Source organism: Cladophialophora psammophila (assembly GCF_000585535.1).
Source record: "Cladophialophora psammophila CBS 110553 chromosome Unknown aczJe-supercont1.7, whole genome shotgun sequence".
Lineage (NCBI taxonomy): Eukaryota > Fungi > Ascomycota > Eurotiomycetes > Chaetothyriales > Herpotrichiellaceae > Cladophialophora > Cladophialophora psammophila.
In genome coordinates this window covers 76,869-99,856 of record NW_006912928.1, presented here as the reverse complement: position 1 = coordinate 99,856, position 22,988 = coordinate 76,869, and the positions used below count along the sequence as shown (strand labels likewise).

Here is a 22,988-nt window from a genome sequence, read left to right as displayed (position 1 = left end):
CCGTGCCTGCGGTGTCATTTGTTTTCTGCTTTCCTTTACAATATGGGTTCGGCATCCTGGGCCAGCGCCTCTTTATGATCTTGTCCATCTAGCTTCACCGGTCTCTTCTCAACCTCTTGAACGATCGCCGTTAGGTGCATTGATGAACAGGCGACCGAGTGGAATAGAAAGGCCTGGCACTCTCTGGCCATCCTTCTCGAGGTGATAGAAATAGGTATCATGATCCTTCGCAGCCTTTCCCAGCTTGAGCCAACTGAGATTGGGTTGCAGCTGGTGATCCTCTGAAGCTCCACGTCGTAATTCTGGAAAGTGGGATAGCGTCTCTAGGCATTAAATATGGCAGAGAACGAAGCCAGCATGGGCATCTTGGTTCCAAAGTGAACCTAATTTTCCGGCCTCGACAGAGCAATCCGAAACTGCTTTCCCCTCCCTCAGTTTCGCGTTGTGCCTGTGTGTGAGTGCTATCCCACTTAAGTTCTAAACCGTCACAGTCGCTGTCATGGTCGCTGTCGAAGAATGACGAGCCATCCGGTTACATGTCGTCTTTGGCAGGAGGCGCTAGAGATGGCAGCGAGTTTAAGCATGTATCGACAGATCGCTATATGAGAGTAACTGACATGCTAACGACATGTCTGAGTATCATTCAACTCGTATATTGGCTGTTTTCCACAGGCGTTGCTTATCGATGGAAGTGAGAGTGCATTAGAAGTTGTAGTCACTGGGGTTGCAACTGCCTGGGGCATGATCACATGCATGCCAGTTTCAGCTCCTGTGACTGACAAGGTAGGCCAAGATACCTCGTATGTAAAAGACTATCATACTACATACCCCCGTAATCCGAAGGCCTTCGGCCGAGGACTAGTGACGGCTAGCGTCGATACCATCATGTACCAAGGAATTACCGAACGGGTATATAGTCAGGCAGGTCCCCATGGCCCTGCTAGAATCCATCATGTCCTCCATTGAGTCACACTCCCAGTCAGTTCTATCAAGAAAAAGGCCGTGGTTTGACTAGGTTTCCTTTCGAACTCTCAGACCACAACGTACACCGGTATCACCAGAGCCCTCTACGGTATATCAGCATTCGCACCAGCCGTCATAATTAGTGGTCTCTACGTGCTCCGGCGACAATCGCGCGTCGATGGACTCGAGCAACGCCAGGTAGCCATGCAGTGTGCCACTTATTTCTCAATTCGGCTTACCAGGTATGCTTGTTGATGCTATGTTTATCGATTGCAGCGCTTAAGAAACAATAATTGCTACCTCGTTGGAATATCATTGAAATTGATCATCAATTGAGTTATCAATTGATCAGCTATTCGCAAACCGAGTCTAGTACGGTTGACGCATTGGGTATCATCGACACCCCATGAACATATCAACATCCAAATCCATTCTCTATCTTTTCCAAATCCCTTCCGTCATCTACCACCAGTCGCCTTGATCTTTCATGGCTGCCGCGACCTTGGTAAATCCTGCAATGTTGCTGCCAGCCACCAAGCTAGGGAACTCGTCCTCCTTCGGAGTGACATATGTCTTCGCGGTCTGCAACCCGTTCTCGAAACAGTTCTTCATGATGAGCTTGAGTTTCTCGTCCACCTCTTCGGCGGTCCACTTAATGCGTGCGGAGTTCTGAGCCATTTCGAGACCTGAAACAGCCACACCACCAGCATTGGCGGCCTTTCCTGGGGCGTACCAAACCCATTTCTCCTTTTTAAAGTTTCTTTGTGCCTCGAAGGTGTCGATTGCAGCTTTTGTGCAACCCATGTTGCTTCCTTCGGCCACGTATTTGCACCCAGCTGCGATTAGACCTTCGGCCTCCTCACCAGACACTTCATTTTGCGTCGCAGAGGGGAGAGCCACATCGACTTGGCCCACATGCAGCCACGGGCGAGCACCGTCGATATACTTGACCTTGCTGCTGAATGTGGATGTGTGGGCAACCTCAGAGAGCTGTTTCCGGTCCACCTTGAGTTTCGCAATGATCTCGATCATTTCGGGGTCAATACCCTGAGACGTCGTGGCGATAATGGCACCTTGACTGTCGCTGAGAGACACAACCGTCCCGCCTAGTTCAATCACTTTGAGGGCCGCATACTGAGCCACATTTCCAGAGCCAGAGATGGCAACTTTTTTGCCTGAGAATGACTCGGTGCCACCAGAAGCGTATTTGATCATGTGCTCGACGTACTGGCAACTGTCAGTCAAGTGCTGCTCGTCGCAATCGAGATGCTCTTACATAGACGACGCCGTAGCCTGTGGCTTCTGGCCGGATGAGAGAGCCACCCCAGCTACCTGCAACTTGTCAGAATTCGTGTTTCCTCAAAGTTTGTACTCGACTTGCCTCCTTTTCCAGTCAAAACGCCTTCCCACAACTTTGTTTGTTTCTTGTACTGTCCAAACAGCCACCCGATTTCTCGTCCGGATACACCGATGTCACCCGCTGTGCGCGTGGTCAGCCTACCATATTGGGCAAGTGGTCGCGTGAAGCTTACCGGGGACATCTGTATCCGCTCCGATGTGTTTTCCGAGCTCGCTCATAAAAGCACAACAGAACCTTCGGATCTCATTGTCTGATTTACCTTTGGGGTCAAAGTCTGCACCACCTTTCCCACCTCCCATGTTCAATCCAGTAAGCGCATTCTTGAAGATTTGCTCGAAACCCAGGAACTTCAGGACAGAAAGGTTCACAGTAGGGTGGAATCGGAGACCGCCTTTGTAAGGGCCAAGTGCCGAGTTGAACTGCACACGAAAGCCCCGATTCACTTGGAGTTCGCCCTTGTCGTCCTCCCAGACCACTCGGAATTGGATGATTCGTTCGGGAATGGAGCAGACCTTGAGGGCTGTCTTGTATTCTGGATTCTTCTCAAAGAGCGAGGAATTTTCGAGACTAGAAACAAGCTCTCTGTAAGCTTGTTCAAACTCGGGTTCGGAGGCAAGGTTGGCCATTTTGTCGGATAACGGCAAACTTGAAGCGGTAAAGGTGAGCGAACAATGAACTGAGACCGAACTTGAAGAAGAGCTTTTGTTGAAAGTAGCAGGAAAAGTGCAAGAGGGAAGAGGAATGTCCACGATATAACGGCGTCTGAGGAGACTCTTCAGGAAGACGTCGCCTGGTCTGGATTCTGTAGGCTCAACTGCAGCTTTCACCTTGGCGGCAGAAAAAAAAATCTATCAATACGTCAGTCGGAAGCATTGGGCCACCATGATGCATGTGCAGCCAGCTACCAGGCAAGCAGGACCAGAATTTTGCTCTAGCTTATCTGGACCTAGGAAAAGGGGCACCACGGGGGAATCTCAGTCCTTCGTATCGACAACTTTTTGTCGAGTTGCTGGTTGACAAAATTTTGTAAAGCATGGGAATGAGGACGAGGACGTCAATTGGCTCGATAAGGGAGGGCATGCATGTTGATAGAGCTGCAGTGGGGACTTTGGAGGGGGGCGACGGGGGCGACGGGGGTTAGTATACTCGGTACCCAGTACAGCGAGGAGTGGTGACGGTGATGAACCTGCAGGATGAATGATGAATGACGAATGATTGAACGCCTTGCGACACCAGGCAGCGCCTGGGTCCTGGTGTTGGTGCTTGTCGCGTTAGTGGCATGATTGGCAAAAATTCTATCCACGGGGACTAGGGGCATTATCGAGACCCCTCGACCCCTCACCCATGTAGGTGTTCATACAGTGCAGAGCGGCTGGGCCTGCTTGTTCCGTGCTGCGTTACTCGATCCGATGTCGCTGTGCATCGCTTGCCTCAGAAGCAATGCCCTCGCTAAAGCACCCGCTGCAATTTTTTTTCCCTCTCTCTCGCTACATGAATGCGCAACTCGGGTGCTCCCGAGCACCAGGGCCAGCTGACGAAGGCGAACAGCCATCCCACCAGATCCCATGTTAGATAGCATCAATCCTTGCCCTTTCCGAAGATTTTCCTCCACGAAGCCGGGGGCACGGTTGGGCGACTGGAGACGTGAAGCAGAAAACTCTTCCTTGAGCAATTTCCCTGGTGCCCCTTTCTTGCCGCTTCCTACTGGAAACTTGCATCTGGGAAGCCAGAAGAAAAAAACCCCTTCCGGGGAAATTTGGGTGACAACCCCAAGGGCGTAGCGGCATGACGCAGTAAAGCGGAGAGGATTGGAACGGAGGCGGCCAAATCGCCCCGGAGCCTGGTGGATGGGTGTGCCTGAACCTCCCAACCTTGAGTCATAGAATCCAATTCCGCCAACAAATAACCAGCATGCCATAAGCAAACAAAGAAAATTGCTCCTCAGGCAGCGACGAAGTTCCCAGACACTATAGCACGATCTGTTGGTGAATCGTGTGACGCCCGTTCCTTAGACGACTTTTCCGCTTCTCCCTTTTGCCAAACCGACCACCTCGCCGTGCTCCAAAATGTCCAAAATGGCAGTGAACTTTTCCATAACTCCTGTCCGACACCCAGCCGACTTAAGAGATACTATTTCCCTTTTTTTTGCCTATGCTGGATCCTTGGGCTTTGACCTCGCCTTTCAAAATTTTGACAATGAAATGGCGGGGATGCCGGGAAAGTATTCTCCTCCGCAAGGAGAATTGCTCTTAGCCCGAAGTGAGACTGGCGTCGCTATTGGGTGTGTTGGACTGCGGCCTTTTCCCTCTACTGGAGCTGGAGGCAAGGTCTGTGAGATGAAGCGCCTCTTTGTCACCCAAGCCGGGCGGGGGACTGGAGTCGGCAAGGCCCTGGCCTCCTTCATTATTGCTATGGCAGAGAAACTTGGGTACGATGAAATGAGGCTGGACACCCTGCCGAGCATGGTCGTGGCATTAAAGATGTACCGAGATTTCGGTTTCGAGAGCATTGCCGCGTATTATGAGACACCTCTGGAAGGGACTCATTTTCTCAGCTTGAAGCTGCCAAGGCAGGCAAAGAACGAACCTGACGCGGACCTAGGCACTGCCGATGCACACAAAAGACATCGCTAGCGGTGATACCTCGATCGGGGAGAACTGCCACATGGTCAACACCAAGCATCGTGTCGAACGGCTTCCAGTGCATCATCGCAGCGCATTCGCATGCTTCTGTTCCCATTTCTTTACAGCACCGAGCGCGGCCGTGATTTTGAGGCCCAGTCGAGCATCAAGCTCGTACTTGTCCCAGCCTTTTGCCTTTTCTAGGTGGTGTTTTGCTTCTTGAACCAACTTTGCATCATGTGTGAGATCCAGCGGAGGCATCTGTTCGGAGGGATTTGTGGGGAACGCCGCCCCATGTTGCTGAGTGTAGCCTGTCCTCTGCATCCACAGATTAACCGCCATTTCATGATGTGCGGACGGCGCCATCCAGTCATCCTTGTTCAAACCCCTGAACTCATGGGCCCCTTGACTCAACAGCTTCCGTTTCAACAGATCTATCGATTCCTCATGCCGGCGGAGATTTCTGAAGATGACGGCCCTCAGGATATCAAGGATTGCGTATTCATCGATATCTTCCTTATCCCAGTAGGTTGTGCTTTCGGACCAGGCAAGATTGTCCAAGGATTTCTGCAGCTGCGGCTCATCCATTTTCTTGAAGCCGTTCCACAGGAATATCATCTCATCAAGAGGACTGACACCGATTGCATCAACGAAACTGCAGTTCCAACGAGACACACGTTCTTCCCATTTCGAGATTTTGCGCACCACGAAGATGTCGAACGGGAGTTGCCTACCCATCATCTTTTTTTTCCCTACTTTGGTTGGCGCTGTTTTGAACAGTTCCTCAGCCAGCTTGGCATGGTTTTCTCTGTCTTTACTGGTGAGAGTTTTGTCATGACGGTAGAAGCAAAGGTGCGCGGCGCCGGCGATGTAGTAGTACAAAGCACGAGACCACGCATTGAGGTCCACACATGCTAGTATGGAGTCTGCACACAATTTGTACCTGTGGGCGTGCATGGCACTCAAACTCTTCTCGAACATGTGCAGCGCTTCGATCTGCTTGAGTTGACTCTTGCCGGGAGCGGCGAGAATGGACAAGGCTTGATCAAGGTTCCTTTTGGAGGCTGCTGTTCTTGCTTCCTCCACGACCCAGAGATTACTGTTAGGGTATCTCTTCCTCATTTCGACCAGGAGTGTTTCGAGGCGTTTCGTAGGATAACCTTCGACATCGTCTGGGTTAGAGGGATCCACGTCCGCAATGATATCGCAGAAACCAACTAGGCCATTGTACCAACCAAACAAGATCAAGCTTGCCATCCCGCCATTAATGTTGGAGAATTTGCTTGCCTGCCACAGCATTCGAATTCCTCGTTCTCGATCACCTCGGAATCCAACTATGTACAGGAGTTTGCTGAAAGCCGGAGGAATGATAGAGATGAGGAGCGCCAATAGGCCAGACATGAGATTAGTGCCCGAGTGGATGAAGACGTCGAGGGAGTTGCTAAAAACTTCCGATTCGGGCCCTTCTGTGAGCAACCCCAACGTCGCTGTTGTCGACCGGTTCAGCATGGCTTCTGGTGGCAATTCATTCATTCGCTCAATCTCCAGGTCTAACTCGGCCGCGTGGTCCGATTCCACCTCCACCTCCAGGCGGCCATTATATTTCTCTGTAGCTGTGTTCGTTTCGTCTGCTTCGTGGAACTCATCATCAGAAGCACTATCTGGCGTAGCACCGAGAGCCTCCGCATTTCTGAGGGCAGATGGATGGCTTGGTTGGACTTGATGTTGAGAATGGGGTTCCAGCCGTTCTGAGGAAGGGGGGGCCGACTTCTCAGAAATAGATGAGCGCAAACTTTCGGTGGACTGATCTCTCGAAGTTGATAGACTGCCCCTTGACCGAGCTCGGTTGAAGTTGACTTCCATTTGCACAAGGCTGTCAAGGGTGATATATGCTTTGCGGAGTTTGTAGAACCCTCGAAGAGACTCTGTCAGACTCTCATTGAGCACACCAACCACGGCAGACATGATCTGCGCCTCTGCCTGGCACAGTGCAAACTCCGAGCCCCTCTCGTAGATGGTGGACTGAAAAGCACGCGAGTCGTGCTGAGCCCTCGAGTGACTGGCCGACGCACTCGATTCGGCCTCATAGAGCGTTTCCGAAGCTTCCTTCATAAATTCCTGCTCGAATCCCAAAGCAGCCTTCATGAAAGCCAGGGTGCCTTTGGCGAGCTTGTGAAAGGAGGAATTGCCCTCTGCAAGGCCTTTTTCAGCACCCTTGATGTCATCGTCCATGACGAGGTCTACAGCTCGCATAGCAGTCTCCAAATGTTGAGATTCTTCTAGCGAATCTAGGCTGTGCGTTGAGGCATTGACCGAAGCGCGGCCGCGGTCGAACCATCGTCCGACTCTGTGCATGACGAAGACGGAGGGGAGATAATAATAAGAATATCAAGAAGAACTCGTAAAGCCCAATCTTGGGTCAACTAGGGTTGGAGGAAACAGGACAAGTAGAAGACACTGTAGCCTAACACGTCATTTCGAGTGATGTCGTCGAGTGCTTCAAGGAATGAAGACGAAACGCAAACGTTGACCGGTCAAGGGAAGAGGTGAGAAGAGGATAAATAGAAGACGCAGGCCCCAGCCCAAGGACAGAGAAGACAGAGGATCGAGCTTATTTTGTCCCGGCCCCCCGCGTGCTTGCGGCAGTACAGGATTGATAACAACGGCATGGACTCCGTAATGGGGAATGTTGATTGAGCCGTTAGCCCTTCCAAGCACGGATGATGACGAACATTGAGGTAGGACTCTGTGGAGTTTGTGTTGTTATGCCCGTGCGGCTGCCTCGCATGCCTTGCTACATTTGTGGCCTTTGTGCATGTGTGTGACGGCTGCCTATGCTATACCCAGTACCTGCCTTTCCTCGTATAAGGTTGGTCTTTTAACTAGCGTGCTGTCCATCTGAGCCCCCTAGCTAATCACAGGCCCCCAACTACCAAGTACCTACTTGTAAGTAGCAGAAGATGCGGGCTTGGAGATCGCTCTCCTCACCGGGCTACTGGCACAGGAACCTCACATAGTATTCCTCATCCGTCGCTTTTTCCTTTTTAGTATACACAAGACCACTCGCATAACTTCACTCATCGTACCGCACACGGCCTAAAACGTCGAGAAAGAGCCTCCAACTGGTCTACCGCGTTGCCAGACTTCCAGAAGTCGGTCCCTTGTCTGCGTCTACATCTCCGCTGTTCGCCGCAAGACTACGTCCTCAATTCGCAGCCTGCGCCCATTCAAAACCCAACTCAATATGTCATCGTCAGGCTCCTCCAACGCACCAAAGTCGAAAATGCAGCCGACGCAGAAGACCGAAGTTGATGCAGCCCAAGCATCCAAGACAGCATCGAACCCGCCGGCGGCTATGCTCGAGGAAGACGATGAGTTTGAGGATTTTCCCGTTGAAGGTATGAAAAACAGACAAGACACGACCGAGGGTGTCATTCTGACATGAGTTTTCAAACAGACTGGTCGCAGGAAGACGCAGAAGTGCCCGGCGGGACTACACATCTCTGGGAAGAGAGCTGGGACGATGATGACGAGAATGAAGATTTTAGCAAGCAGCTGAAGTACGTCCTAGATATTATCTTGCCGTCTCCTCCCCACCTGCACAGTGGCTGACCTTTTGCTTAGAGAGGAGTTGAAGAAAGTCGAAGCAAGCAAATAGAACTGGCTATGCCAGAGTATTGCATTGCACGGCGTTTCGGGATCATGGACCAAGGGCATCAGTGGTTAAAGATACGGCATGTTCCCGTCTAGCAGTTCATGGGAGAGAAAAAAAAATACTATCATACAACAATGGATGTCTGTTTTTCTTGTCCCTCATAGGTTTGGTCTCACAATACCGCTTGCTTCAATACCAATCAATCGTGCCCGTGTCGATCATGGAGAATGAAGACTACTTACTAGACAAGGCAACCACACCGGGCAGAGCTTTGCCCTCGAGCAGCTCCAAGCTTGCACCACCTCCGGTTGACACATGGCTCAATTTGTCCTCCACTCCATACTTCGCCGCAACAGTTGCTGTGTCTCCTCCACCAATGATGACAATCTTCCCGGCTTGAGCTGCTTTCACGCAGGCATCCAAGGTCTGTTTGGTGCCGTCGGCGAACTTATCGAATTCGAAGACCCCAGGAGGACCGTTCCACAGAATCGTCTGCGCCTTGTCGATAGCTTGCTTATACAGTTCGATGCTCTTTTCGCCGCAGTCAAGACCCATCCATCCATCAGGAATACCCTCAGCATCCGTCGCGGTGCTGGTGTTAGCGTCCTTGTCGAATTTGTCTGCAGTGATGTAGTCGCAGGGAAGGACGATCTTGACGTCGTTCTGCTTGGCCTTTTCCATCAGTTCGGCACATTTTGTGCTTCCGGCTTGATCGAACAGGCTGTTGCCAATCCTGACGCCTTCCAGGGTCTTTTTGAACGTGAAGGCCATCCCGCCGCAGATGATCAGGATGTTGACCTTGCCAAGCAGGTTGTCGATCAATTGGATCTTGTCCGAAACCTTTGCGCCACCGAGAATGGCGAGGAATGGTCGTTTGGGGTTCTCGAGCGCTTGGGCGAAGTAATCGAGCTCTTTCTTCATCAGAAAACCAGATGCCTTCTCAGGCAGCTCGACGCCGACCATGGAGCTGTGAGCTCGATGAGCGGTTCCGAAGGCGTCGTTGATGTATACATCACCCAGCGCAGTCAGGCCCTTCCGGAAGTTGGCGACATCGTTTTTGTCAGCTTTGACTTTGTTGCCGTCCTTGTCTTTGGAGCTTCCTTCTTCCTCGATGTGGAAGCGCAGGTTTTCAAGCAGGATCACTTGGCCACCGGAAGCTTTATTGACGACCTCCTCGACCTCGGGCCCAACGCAGTCGTCGGTAAAAATGACACTCTTGCCAAGGAGCTTCTCGAGCTCGGGGACGACAGGCTTCAAACTGTATTTGGGGTTCTTCTTCCCATCCGGGCGTCCGAGGTGAGACATGAGGATGACAGCTTTGGCTCCATGTTCGATGGCGTATTTGATGGTAGGGAGAGCACCAACTATTCTCTGGTTGTTGGTGACCTTCTTGTTGGCGTCAAGCGGGACATTGAAGTCGACCTAAATATCGTCAGCGAAGACAGGACGTCAATCCACAGAAGACGTACTCGGATCAAGACGCGCTTGTCCTTGAGGTCAACGTCGGTGATGGCGAGCTTGTTGGACAGAGACATCTTGAGGTGAGCCGAGGATAAAAATGCAACAGTAGGAAGTGGTGCTCAATGTGAAAATAAAACAAAAGATCTTGCGTTGAGCTCTGGAGCTCTGAACGGAAAACTCTATCACCTGGTGAACTTATTGGAACTTGTTTGGAGGGGTCGACTCGGGTTGGGCTCAATACATCGGAACTGGTGGGGTGATTTGGAAAATAATGGTACGGGCACTGCAGATGCTTCTGCAACCGACGTCACTGGCTGCTCGACTTGAAACCATTTTGGGGCTTGGGGGAGCTTGGGGAGTCTACTTGGTAGCAAGCACCATCTCAACCATCGCCCGCCTCTCACCCACCGATTAGGAGCCCTCCATGTGGTTGGAGCAAAAGGCGTTTTTGAGGTGTTGTGTGATTTCTCGCCGTAGAGAGCCACAGACCAGAATTAGTCCAGTTTGCACACGAAAACGGCCCATGCCCATGCCCATTGCTCCAGTACCAGACGAAACACATCATCCCATGGCCGTGTCGCAATCTTCTTGTTGCTTATATAGAAATGGGATCATAAATAGATGGCGCCCGCAATAAGATCCTACTTATCTATCATTTAACGGCGCTCCTCCTTACTGCTGGGCCTTATCCAATCCCAGGCCTGAATCAGATCATCTATGTTACTTAGGTGTCGATGCTGACTGGCGGGGAAAATGGTCATGCGGACTTCCGACACTCCGTTAAGCAGCGAGGCAGACCCTGGAGAGGAGAACAGAGAGTCGCCTCGAAGCATCGAGCCATAGCCTGATGAGCCCTTTTCCCTCTGGCCCCTTTACTGCGGTCGTACGCTATCAACTACACAACCTCAGACTTTCATTTACTCTGTACTTGGTCCACAATCGCCTACGGTCTTTGACACACAGTGGCCAGATCCTTGATTATCAATAGCACGAGATACCTGTCCTCAGCGCCTGCTGTTGTACCTCGCTCTTTCAGTTCCATCGAGATAAATCCAGCGCGCCTGGCACGGTGTCCACTGCAGCCTGCGCCCTAGTTCAAGACCCTGTCGTCACAGACGCTCCTCACTTCACCTCGTTGACCTCATCCTCCCACGATATCCAAGACTTCTCTTTCCGTCCCTTTTCTCACTTTCTAGCCAATTTCCTTCTTTTCACGATGCTGGAAACCTCGAGACGGAAGTCGTTGGCATGGTTGAACGGGACTTACGTATATGGCAGACTCGTACGTCACCCTCGTTCTTGATTGTGAAGTCGATGCCTTGGTTTTCTGTCCTTGATGCTGACCTTTTCTTCTTCAACAGCCATTATTGCACATTATCCTTTTTATTGTCGAGTTAGTAATGACGGCCCGACTTATCGCCAAATTCAATTCCTACTATGCCCAGAAACCCGTGCTAACCACGATGATCACGAATGCGGTATGTGAATAAATCTGCAGCGGCGGGATGGTGGCTGAAGGGGGTCAAACAGATACTTGGTGGCATTGCAGATACGGTTGCACAATCAATAACGGCATTTCGAAAGAGACAGGCCATGCTACCGACCGCTGCTGATTCGAGATACATCATCTCCTCCGGTGTTGAACTCGAAGACCTCAACGAAAAACCCGCAAGATTGTCGCCTGGCCTCTCCCCCCGCAGCAACGGGCCTCAACCCTTCGATTTCGAACGCTTGACTCGATTCATGTCCTACGGCTTCTTGATGGCCCCGATCCAATTTCTTTGGTTTGGTCGTCTCACGAAATGGTTCCCCATTACCCCGAAAAGTGGCACTGTTCCAGCACTTAAGAGAGTGGCCATGGATCAATTGATATTTGCACCGTTTGGTCTCTGTTGCTTCTTCACGTTCATGACCGTGGCCGAAGGAGGTGGAAGAAAGGAGGTTGTGACCAAGTTCAAGGATGTTTATCTGCCCACTTTGAGGGCGAACTATATTCTTTGGCCAGCAGTACAGATCCTCAACTTCCGGGTCATGCCCCTCCAGTTTCAGATCCCATTCGTGAGCACCGTGGGAATTGCGTGGACAGCCTACCTCAGCTTGACTAATTCGAGCGAGGATGAAGCACAAAGTCTTCAGTGAAAATGGTCAAGCATTACAAGTTCCATCAGCTACGAGATACCCAATGGTCAGCATCGGGGGCGTTTGGGAAGAGCGATTGTTTATAAACTGTACATGGTCAGAGCGCAAGCTTACGGAGCATCAATATCTCTAGTCATTGGCATCCTCGTCGGTGTGAAGACGTCGTGGTACCTTCTTAGACGTCGCCATCGCGAAGTCCTGCATGTCTCTAACTCATGGACTTTAAACTATATGCCCAACGAATTCAAAGGCGAAAGGTTCACTGTATTTCCACTTCGTGCGAATATGTCGGATTGTTCTGCATGGGTCTCTCATAGGCGTCTACAGTCTTTGGCACTCACCATTTCTCCCTACGTATATTCCCCTCTTCGCTGTTTTTCCATCCCGCCATATTCGAATAAATATCACGTTGTATGGCGGCGAGTTTCTAAAAAGAGCCGGTCGAGATGGGAGATTTCAGGATTTGAAAAACAAAATAGACTTTGTAGACGCTGGTTTTGGCCATGATCTGCGATTTAATGACAAGGATGAAAAAGGAGAGAAAAAGAAGGGTTGTACGAGGTAAAATGCGAGCTGGTTAGTTCAGGAAAACGAGCCGACTAGGGCACCAGGCTAAGGTTCAGGCAAGTCGGGCTATCTTGTTGGGGTTTGACGCGAACTTGGGTTCTTGGTCGTCAAATGGAACCCAAACCTCATCGCGCCTCACCTTCAACAATCCCAACTTCCTTTTCGCCTGTTTTGACCTCACTGTTGAGCAAACTGGTGGATTGATATAGAAAGAATGTCATACCCTCCTGTGGGACACAGCAGTGGAGAAGTTCGACTTTCATTTTTCGAAGGTTAAGCTGTCAACCCGAAGAATAAAAAACCTAAACTCTTCCCAGCGGCCTGGAGATCGCAGATTTTCACTTTTCATGTTATGATATCCAAGCTGTTCAGAGCCTACCGTGGCTCTCACAGCTATAAAATTTCGAGCGCCTCTCCTTCCTCGAAGTTTCTTTTGCCTTTTGCCTGGTTCCCTTGAGACATACAATCGCATGGTTTCATGGGAGAAGGCCCAGCTCATACATTGCTGACCCGCTGGCTCAAGACTCGAAGCATCTGCAAAGAAAAAAGAAGAGGAAAAAGAAGAAAAAAAGGAAAAAGAAAAACAAGTAGTTATGGGGTGCTCTAACCAGGACTATACATATTATGCCCGAGATCTCTCTCAAAATGAAGTGGTCTGCAGATTTCCCGAGTCCTCAACACGATACCTAAATCTGGCTTGAATACTCTCCTTAACCTCAATCAACTCGACAAGTGTTTGTCACACGAGATTTCCACCATGAGGCTTACTCAGATTTTCGATAATGCTCTGCTGGTCCTGCCGGTTGCCGTCTATATAACATATCCCTTCTGCTTTGCAGGTGGCGACTGTCATCACCTCGTTACTGACGACGGAAGCTAACATCAACAACCTGTACACCTCGCTTCTACCTGGGACGGTCACCCAAAAACCAACTACAGTTACCCGCGTTATAACAGCTCCAGTATGGCCTGCTTCCCGGCCGGCGGCTGTCTCTCTGCCTAGCCATCAACCAGCCCAGCCAGTTCAGCCTGGTGGGCAAGTGCCTCTTGGAGGTGTCTGCCTGCCAAATCCATTTGATGCAATAATTAGGAGGCGTCGTTGGCGATACAGCTAACCTGGCTAGTGATGTTGTGAGTTATGGATGCCATGCCGCCTCGTTACCAGTTCCACCACTGGTGCCATTTCCAGGGACTCCCAGTGTTCCTGGGTCAATGGGTATACTGGGCGCACCAGGCGTACCTGGAGTTCCAGCAGTCCCAGGAATGCCGGGGCCACGAGGCGCACCTGGCCTTTCGGCGGCTGGAACAGTCGCGGGAGCCGTGCTACTTTTTTTTGGGACCTGGACCCGTACCTTTCCCTGCACCTGTGCTTGCCCTGGCACCGTTGCCAGCCGTTCCAGGGACTTTAGCAGTGTCAGTTCCTGTTCCCGGGCCCTAGAACTCTGGTCCTGTGGTACCCACCCATTCTCAGTCGTTAGCCATACCCACCGCCAGCTCTGTTGCCGGTTCTACAGCTGGACCTCTTGCGACTCCTTCATTGAGCCTGATCAAGGCTCCCACGAATGCCCCGTCAATATCATCGGGATCAAGACCGGCACCTCCGACTTCAAAGCCCACAAATCCTAGCTCGGCTTTGACCTCGACGGCCGCTTCCACTTCAGCCTTCACATCGGGATCAACAAGTTTTTCTTACCTGACGGAAACTATCACGAGTCCGGGCAATCTCAATATCGAGTTACATGGCACAGCGACGCATGTTTTCCCTAGTAGGCCGTTCTTATCGCAAGCCACGCCATCATCATCCTCGCATTTCTCATCGCGGTCCTTATTTCAGCCCTTGCCAACGTTAAAGGATCCGCCTTGGTTGAGCCTCCAGGAGGTTGGCCCAGCCCAGAATGACCCCACATTCGACTCGGACCTTCCGTTACTGACGCATAACTGTCCTCGAGAGGCCATCATAGCTCTAGCGTACTGTCGTGACTATTGCAACAGCGCTGGGGGCTGACCGGACGGCTCACCGGAGATACTGTAACGGCGAGCCAAGTATCGAGCCGTGTTGCGGGGCTTGGGCGCAACCATATGAAGAGGCCTACGCAAACTATGAATTTGTCCGTCGACGCAGGTTCTTTGAGTCCCCAGACCCAAAAGCTCCCCCGGTTTCACGGTCTTTCGAATGGAGCCTACAAGAAATCACAGACGATGCGGGTAACATCGTCCAACGCGTGGTACGTCGTTGACGAGCCCGTCCTATCCTAATTGTGACATACTGAAGATGATTCAAGGTCATCAAGCAACAGCCACACGAGTTCAACCTGGATTCCAGGCCCTGTCGCGTATGGAAAACCACAGATGACCAGTTCGCTTTTTACATGCAGAACCTCAAGAACTTTGGCGTTTACGACGTGGATAAAGCCGGGTGTTCAACCGCTGGCCTAGAATTATGGGATTGGGAGCCTGAAGGGCACTGGCCGCCTTACGAAGAGCAGGGCAAATGGGGAAAACCTGGAACAAAACCCGGTATAGAAAAGACGAAGCCAGGCAAAGAAGGCAACGCCCAGCTAGAGGACTTCCCCTTCTTCTCCCTCTTCCAACCCTGGACGACTTGATCCGACTACGACAAACACAAAGAGTGACCTAAGGAAAGGCTTGCGGAGAGTGGGTTGCACCTTCACGGTACCAAAGACAAGGCGGGGGGAGGATGCTCTTAACGTCTCTCTCCACATGGCTTAGTCTCCAGGACCGAGAAGTACATCGAAAGTCCTAAGAAAAGAGAAGATGTTCCGCTTCCGAAGCTACAGTACCCTCCTTCTAAAGATAGCCAGCATACACAAAACCAACTGACGAACGGAGGCGAAGACCGTGCAAGCGACGACCCAAGCGACGCACACCATTTTCGAGGTCCCGGAGCCAGATGACGGGCATGGAGCGCGGTAACGGGGACTCCGAAAGAGATGAAGAGGGTGCTCAGGACAACGAGATCCATGACCACGGAAACCATCCCGAGGACGGCGACTCTGAAGATATGCAGGTCGCCCAAGATGACGTTCCGTTGGGCAAGGCGCGTGGCAGAAATAGGCGGGGTGCGGATCACACGAGGACGAGGTCCTTCATCGCGTGAGCAGTTCGGGAGTGGCTCGATCTTGAAGAGAGCAGTCTTGCTTGCCTCAGCCATCAGGTATCTACAAGTACTAATACAGCAGTCATGACAACCTCGTGAGCAAACTCTAGTTTCGAGGGGAGATATTCATGCTTGCGCCATGCCATAGCGATGATCTTTTTTTGCCCGATGGAAAACCAGACTCATGCAGGATGAAAAGCCACCCTGTAGTCTGGAGTGGCTGCGCTCATTTCTCTTGCTCCAACCACGAGCCAAACTTGTCCAATCGGCCGCCTTCCCCCGCTTCATCTTCTTCCTCCTCCTCGTCCTCAAAGCCAACCTTCTTATCGCTCGATTTCTTGAACTTTTCGCGACCTGTCGCAACGTACGCCTCCAGCCGTCTTTCGTCGAACCATCTTCCATTCATGAGCTGTCCTCGTGTTAGCAGGGAGCTATGAGGAGAGAGGACGACATACTTTGACACAAGCGGCGGCAGCCTGTGCGTCAGAGAAGCGCACGCTTGCAACGCCTTCTGCTTCCTTGTCGAAGAGGACTACGTTTGTGACATTTCCGAGCTTCGCACATTCTTCTCGGATGTCTTCTTTGATTTCGAGCATCGCTGCAGGGTCTTCCTGCTTTCAATTAGCCATGCATCACAAGTGATGCAGAAGAACACTTGCCTCTAGCTCCTGGGGTGAGAACATATGTTTCAGAATGACAACCTTGTCCCACCTAGAGCTTGTCTCCTGCAGTGCTTGCGGGTCATCATCGTCCCAATCCATGAGTTTGCTCCACGTCAGTCAGCCTCAGGATCTAAATCATTTGATAGAGCATACGCGTTCATCTTTTGTGTTCTCTGGATGATCTTCTTCTGTTCTCTCCTGCTTGTCTTTGTTGGAACATCTTGTTGACTCTTGTACGAGAAATCCGCTGCTTGGACTCTCATCCTGCCCATTGGCCCTTCTGTTCCCAGCCGGAAATCTGTATCGTCAAGCATCTGAACCGCGAGATTGACTGATTCGGGCCTGAAGTAGACCACAAGCGCGTCGCCTTTGAACCGACCCTTGTCATCCTCGTACATCTTTATGCGTGGCTTGCCGGAGTCGATCTCTTCTGCGATGACGCCGCATTTGGAAAAGACGTGCTGGATTTCGTCTTGGTCGGCATCGAGAGGTATTGAGGTCACGTAAACAGCGGTATTAACTCGAGGTTTCTTGGATTTGTTGCCGGACTAATAAAGACGTGATTAGCAGAGTCCATCAGAACTTGGGCATAACGTACCTCGTCGCCATTCAGTTGCTTCCGTTTCTTCTTCTGTGAAGTCGTCGTCGCATTCTCGTCGATACCTGCAATCTTGTAGATTTCGCCTTGTTGGTCCAATAATGACTGGTCAAGCTACAACAAAGACACAACATGGAGCAGGTTAGAATCTGTTCCTTACACCATGGTGCAAGAGTGTTGTAGAAATTGTAGAGGGCGCGATGTTTCTCGGAGGTCTCATATTGCTTTTTTGCCTACCACTGGAATCCATCTTTTCAGGGCGGTGTCCCATTCGAATTCATTGCCTTCTTCGGTTTCGAGGATGAACTTATTGTCGAGTTTCGACCAAGAAACTCGGGGATCGGCATCGAATGAGGACGGGTCTAGAGGGAAGCCGGTCTGCATGCCCTCCTCGGAGGGACGATCATCGTCGGCCATGTTGGCAGCATTCGCGTGAAGGAAATTTTGGCTTTGAGCATCACACGGAGCAAGTTGACAGTGGTGCAGTACAAGTTGCGGGAAAAGCAGCAAACAAGCTGAGTCTCGTCTTCAGCCTTACGTGAGTTTACAGCCTTGTCAGACGGAAAGTCAACGTCGCCAACTACCTCGTATCTTGCTCGTATGCACTCGGTACACTCTGTACATCTCTTTGATCTCTGTACTCCATACCTTGGTATATATACACAGAAGTGCCTAGCATCAACATATCGATTTTTCCATTGGGAAGGCATCACCATCAGGTGGAAAATTTTCACGTCCAGCCGAAGTGTCCTCGAACGCCTTTGTTGTATCCCCCAAGACCTCTTCACTAACTCCACAGGCCTGATTCCTAGACATCAGCACATCTCCATCATTCCACGATTCCGAGTCTTTCAAAATGCTCCACTGCTATGAATTACGCTTCGAAAGGTCGCTCAAGCACAGTTCAGCTTCCTGGCCCGCTGCAAACTTCGTGACTGCGGTTGCAAGAGATCAGAAGCCAGGAGAAACAGCAACAGATTGATGATGAGCCGCACGCAGGAATAGTCGATCTGCGAAAACAGGGGTCTCGATCTTTCTCTGGTATCTAATGAAGAAACCAGGAAGGTCCCACCCACTAGCCAGCATTCACAAAGCTCTACTTAGTGGAGATCAAAGTCTTCTCGGTCATAACAACAAGTATCTGTACCAGAGAGGATTCCCAGCCATCCGAGGCGGCTAGGTTGCGGTAAGTTTGAGTCTTATGTGTTCACTGTCTGCGAACACCGCTCCCATAGACTTGCAGCCAACGGAACCAATTGTTTTCACGATTTTTCGATGGAAATTATTTCTGTAACTATCATCAAGGAACATATCTTTTTACGACCCTCCCGAGTTTGAGCATTGGCCCGACCGTTGGGCCCACAGACACATGAAAACATCCCAATTATTTGCCATAAAATCGTTGCCTCACTTGCGCTTATACCTATGTCGTCCAGTCGTAAAACATATGAGAGAAAGTGTCCCCAAAAGCCCTTGCAGACTAAGAAGTAAACCGTTGCGGGGAAAGGGGATGCGTTGCAGCTCCTGCGACGATACAGACGTCACATTATATGGTACGATTCCCTTGCTCTCCGATTTCGACATCATCCCCGGAAACGCTTCGCGAAGCTCTCGGCCTAGATGGGGCAGCCGGTTGATCCTCACCGCTCGGGGACGGTATTGATGAAGCGCTGCTCACATCGGATGCCTTGCGATCGTGCCCAGGCCTCGAGTTCCGCCGGAGATCAATTGGTGAAATTGCTCTATCGAAACCTGTAGTGTGGTCATCCCCGAGCGCCATCGCGCCCTCGGGAATGGGTGCAAAACCCGAGCTTGCCATGCCCACCGACGTGGTGTGGGGCGAAGCGGGAGAGTTGGACTCGCCCGATTGCGAGACTGAAGAGCTGGCCATTGCCCTAGGTTGACCACCACCACTCACGAAACTTGGTGGGTACATGGTCATTTTACGGATATCATACTCGTCGTCAGGACGGGCGGTTCGCGAAGCGCCATGGACCTCGTGGACCCCAGTGTCTGGACCCTCGACCGGACCATCGTATTCAGCTCTTGGTGACCGCACAGGAGTGGATGACGACCAGCGCTCCTGGTTAGTCCCTGGTTCACTCCCGAAAAAGTATCCCCCTTCGAGTTCTTGAGGAGCCGTTTGTCTCATAGGGTGCGGCGACTGGGGGTGCTCGACCTCAGTGACAGACGACTCGGTCCCTATTTCTTTGCCAGGCATACCTGAAGAGGTCGACCGGAGCCAAGACAAGATCCCACCCCTCCCGTTATTCGCCTCGGATGTCTCTTGTTCTTGCTGACGGTCTTTTCTTGCCTTACGGCAGCACAAGAAGATGAGGCTGGCAAAGAACGCGACACCAACCACGACGGGGACGGTAACCGCAACCGGGACGACCCAGCCTCTGTCATGGTGTGGTGTCGAAGGTGGAGTGTTCGTGGTTGTATTCGTTTGCGGACCCGGGGTGGTTGCGTTGTAAGGGCCGAAGGTTCTGATCAGATCCATATTATATTGTGTCTTGAACCAATTGGAGACCTGAGAAGACATGCCACTGGCGGTAGGGGTTGCGGAGATGACACTGGCCACGGTCGGAGCGGGCTTGTAATCGTCATGGACACCAGGATCGTACGTGCCTGCCCAGCTCAGGTCATTCAAATTGAAGACGTCGACACTGTTGTTGCTGGCAAGCCCTGCTCCATAGTCTCCCGTCCCACCAAGAACAATCATTTGGTCAGGATACGGAGACACGCAGACATGGCCTTGTCTTCTGGTTCCTTCAACGTTTCCTCGGATCCAAGTGAAGGAAGGCACGCTCAAAATCCACACATCGCCGTAAGCCAAACCTCCATTGCTGTCCCAACCGCCATAGACAAAGATTTCATGATGCGAACCATCCGGACTGGAGGCGACAACGGTGCAGAATTGTGCAAGTGGGCCATCGGGAATTGCAGATCCAGGGTTGAGCGACTGCATGCTCCATGTACTAGAACCGATATCGTATACAGGAAATTCGGTCAAAAAGCTCTTCGCCACCGTGATGTCGGTCGTGTTGTCTGTCTTAAGATAACCGTTCAAGTCTGCAGGATATACGACACCTCCAATCGCAATCAGAAGTCCTCGCGTTGAGGCGGGAATCCAGACAAGAGCACCCTCGGATCGCAGGGTGATGTTGCTAACTGTCAGATCTTCTCGCGACCAGTCTGCATGGCCTTGAATGCTGGTGTCGACCTTGATGAGCCACGGAGAGTAGTCCTTTGGCGGGTCGAAATAGGAGAAGGCAGTGCCATCTGCATTGTATTTGCCGCTGAAGTAGAAACTGAGGTTCTCACTTGGAGCATTGGCTCCGGCGCCGTTTGTGACATCTTTGATGAAGCTCCCACTCTGAGGAGAGTACGCAACGTTTGGTACGCCTGCCTGAATATTCGAATCTTGTGGGATATCGTACAAAGGGTCGCTCACTGTGCGGTCAGTAATGGTGTCTCCAGAAGTGTAGTACATGCCACTTGAGAAATTGTTAGATTCACGGCCCAATAAAGTAAGATGCGGGGGAGCTACCCGTAAGCATAGAACTCATCATAGTCGGCGAACATATATCCGTCGAGGTAGTAATTGCTGATGGGTCCCTCATTGATGGACTGGAATATCGCAGGGTTGGCCTTGGTGGTATCGAACGGTTCATGCATGCTGAGTTTGTACAAAAAGCCCTGGGACGAAGTGGAAGACTCCAGTGAATCCCACGTGCCATTCTCATAAACTCCAGTTTGCAAATAACCACCTTCGAGATACACATTGTCTCTGATCAAAGCAGCTCTTGGCCTGTCCCAGAGACCTATGTTGCTAGAGTTATGATCGCATAGAACGAGGCCAAAAAGCGTGAGCATCCACGCGTTGGATTGCGGTATGGATAACATGGTTGCTGTATGGAATTGAATCAAACCTCGAACGGCAGAGTTCAAAATCGGACCATGAGGCTCAGGTCGTTCCTCAGGCTATAGATACAACCTTCCACCAGTTCAAACAAAAATTCAAGGTGGGAGTGAGAGCCCTCTCCACTCCTACATGAGCGGCTCAGATGATCGTGGTCCCTGCGGCATTGGTACAACGGCTAGAAGAGTCTAGCTTGTGGCGAAGGCATCGGAGAAACAGCGTCTTTCGGGCTGTTTTCCGCCATTGAAGGGCACGTCGAGAAGCTATCTACGAGTCTTCTCGGAATAGCCGTGATCCAGACCGCGGTTGGTAAGGGTCGTGCATGAGTGCTGGTTGCATTCTGGTCGAAGAATAGCGGGCGGAACAAGCGACGTCCCCACACTCAAGTGAAAGAGAGAACAAAAGACGGGATGTCGGGCTCAGTTTGGGCCTGCCACATTAGGACAACGGGTGTGAAGGGTTGCAAGGGGTTCATCCTAGGAAGCAAGGATGCTCACTGCATGCACTGAGCCCTAGCCCTATCCGCGAAACAGCGGGCAACACAGAAAGGCTGGGAGCAAGCTAAGCCCCTCGGGTCTCAGTAGAGCGGGATAGCTTTGACTGAGATGAGGAACAATATGGCCCCCACGAATTGGTTGGATGAAGCGAAACAGCTAGTAAGCAGTGACAAAGATAGCGACCCGAGCCATTGAGAGAGAACAGAGCAGTTGCACCTCGTACTCGACAATAGGACAAACCTCAGCCTGATCGCATTTGAAAGGATCGGCATCCCCCGGGGTACCTACAGTAATACTTGTTACTAGGTATCACTCTCAAATCATCCACCGTACCATACTCCATACGGAATAAGGAGACTGGGACTTGGTGAGCCGTCTGGTAAGACATATTTTTCCCTTTTTCCTTTTCCTCCTCTTCTTGTGCGAGATCAAGAAATGGAGTGGGCAATCCGTCGCTGACAATGGACCAAAGAGGGGGATAGAGTGAGGTGACGGGTTTCTTCTTCGGTGTCTAGGTGGCATCCATCCTCGTGTGTGGTTCGACGATGGATGGCTTGACGGTGATGATGATGAGCCCTGCAGTTGCTCTGCTGTTCTTTCGCGGAGTTTGCCAGAGTCATCAGTGCTGTGCGAGTCGCACAAGGTGTGCTGTCACGGCTGTTGAAAGTGCAATGTGTTGTTCGTCGTGTTGGTAGTGTTTCGAGCCCGTGCACGGCACGGCACAGAGCGGCGACAGCTCAACTGCACAGCTGCACAATTTACGCGCAGTCATTCGCTGTCAAGCTTCACGTGCCGTGTCTTTGCCGATCTTGGGGTCTGGGCACGCGGTGGACACGCACCGTGCACCTTCTACTGGGTACTTGTACTTGAACTTAGGCTCTGGCATTTTAGGCGGGAGGCCTCGTATTTTAGTGAACTATTGAAGCCACCCAGCCATCGAAGTTGCACCCTGTAGCCTCCGAGCCACCGCAATACGCCCAGCCAGCCCAGCAAGCAGCAAGCCAGCAAACCAGAAAAACCTCCGGTGGCGCTCGCGGCCTCCACTTGAATCTCGACTGGTGCCATCCCCCGAAACCCAGCCATCATCAGGCTGACAAGTTGAACTTCGTCGGCATCCTTTCAACCTCAGTAGCAAGCTGTCCAGCTCAGCTTATTGCCGAGGGAAGATGAGAAGAATCCTCCCTACTTGTCCACATCGGGACGCATCGAGCACCGGGACCTCATTCTGTTTTGCAGCAACTCGCAGTGCTGGGACGGAAAATTGCTCGCTGCCATGCACTCGCCACAGAGATCCGACTCTTTCAGGTCGCGCTAGCTGCAGCTGTAGAATCAAGGTCGGACCACTGCTCGTGCTGCGCTTCTCAGGAGCAAGTGAAGAGGCTGCATGGGTCGGGTCTGGGGCTCTGGGGCAATGAATGCTCC

The 22,988-nt window shown here is 51.5% G+C and overlaps 8 protein-coding genes across 8 annotated transcripts; 3 read left to right on the top strand and 5 right to left on the bottom strand.

Moving 5' to 3' along the window:
• Positions 1–1,425: 1,425 nt before the first annotated feature.
• Positions 1,426–2,949, bottom strand: A1O5_05041 (NADP-specific glutamate dehydrogenase; the record flags this gene model as incomplete). The annotated part of the gene is made up of 4 exons (XM_007745644.1): positions 1,426–2,190; positions 2,240–2,291; positions 2,341–2,443; positions 2,496–2,949. The coding sequence occupies 4 exons, from the start codon at positions 2,947–2,949 to the stop codon at positions 1,426–1,428; spliced, it is 1,374 nt and encodes a 457-aa protein (XP_007743834.1).
• A 1,440-nt stretch (positions 2,950–4,389) lies between these two features.
• A1O5_05040 (uncharacterized protein) lies at positions 4,390–4,956 on the top strand (the record flags this gene model as incomplete). Its single annotated transcript, XM_007745643.1, has 1 exon — positions 4,390–4,956. The coding sequence occupies one exon, from the start codon at positions 4,390–4,392 to the stop codon at positions 4,954–4,956; it is 567 nt and encodes a 188-aa protein (XP_007743833.1).
• Positions 4,957–5,028: 72 nt separating this feature from the next.
• Positions 5,029–7,299, bottom strand: A1O5_05039 (uncharacterized protein; the record flags this gene model as incomplete). The annotated part of the gene is made up of 1 exon (XM_007745642.1): positions 5,029–7,299. One exon carries the CDS (start codon positions 7,297–7,299, stop codon positions 5,029–5,031), a length of 2,271 nt encoding a protein of 756 aa, XP_007743832.1.
• A 928-nt stretch (positions 7,300–8,227) lies between these two features.
• A1O5_05038 (uncharacterized protein) lies at positions 8,228–8,602 on the top strand (the record flags this gene model as incomplete). Its single annotated transcript, XM_007745641.1, has 3 exons — positions 8,228–8,342; positions 8,402–8,504; positions 8,569–8,602. The coding sequence occupies 3 exons, from the start codon at positions 8,228–8,230 to the stop codon at positions 8,600–8,602; spliced, it is 252 nt and encodes an 83-aa protein (XP_007743831.1).
• A 231-nt stretch (positions 8,603–8,833) lies between these two features.
• A1O5_05037 (phosphoglycerate kinase) lies at positions 8,834–10,134 on the bottom strand (the record flags this gene model as incomplete). Its single annotated transcript, XM_007745640.1, has 2 exons — positions 8,834–10,021; positions 10,069–10,134. The coding sequence occupies 2 exons, from the start codon at positions 10,132–10,134 to the stop codon at positions 8,834–8,836; spliced, it is 1,254 nt and encodes a 417-aa protein (XP_007743830.1).
• Positions 10,135–11,276: 1,142 nt separating this feature from the next.
• On the top strand, positions 11,277–12,199 carry A1O5_05036 (uncharacterized protein; the record flags this gene model as incomplete). The annotated part of the gene is made up of 3 exons (XM_007745639.1): positions 11,277–11,342; positions 11,422–11,538; positions 11,591–12,199. 3 exons carry the CDS (start codon positions 11,277–11,279, stop codon positions 12,197–12,199), a joined length of 792 nt encoding a protein of 263 aa, XP_007743829.1.
• A 3,911-nt stretch (positions 12,200–16,110) lies between these two features.
• Positions 16,111–17,561, bottom strand: A1O5_05035 (uncharacterized protein; the record flags this gene model as incomplete). Its single annotated transcript, XM_007745638.1, has 6 exons — positions 16,111–16,293; positions 16,340–16,491; positions 16,540–16,652; positions 16,700–17,094; positions 17,145–17,258; positions 17,382–17,561. 6 exons carry the CDS (start codon positions 17,559–17,561, stop codon positions 16,111–16,113), a joined length of 1,137 nt encoding a protein of 378 aa, XP_007743828.1.
• Positions 17,562–18,690: 1,129 nt separating this feature from the next.
• On the bottom strand, positions 18,691–20,825 carry A1O5_05034 (uncharacterized protein; the record flags this gene model as incomplete). The annotated part of the gene is made up of 2 exons (XM_007745637.1): positions 18,691–20,644; positions 20,698–20,825. The coding sequence occupies 2 exons, from the start codon at positions 20,823–20,825 to the stop codon at positions 18,691–18,693; spliced, it is 2,082 nt and encodes a 693-aa protein (XP_007743827.1).
• Positions 20,826–22,988: the final 2,163 nt, after the last annotated feature.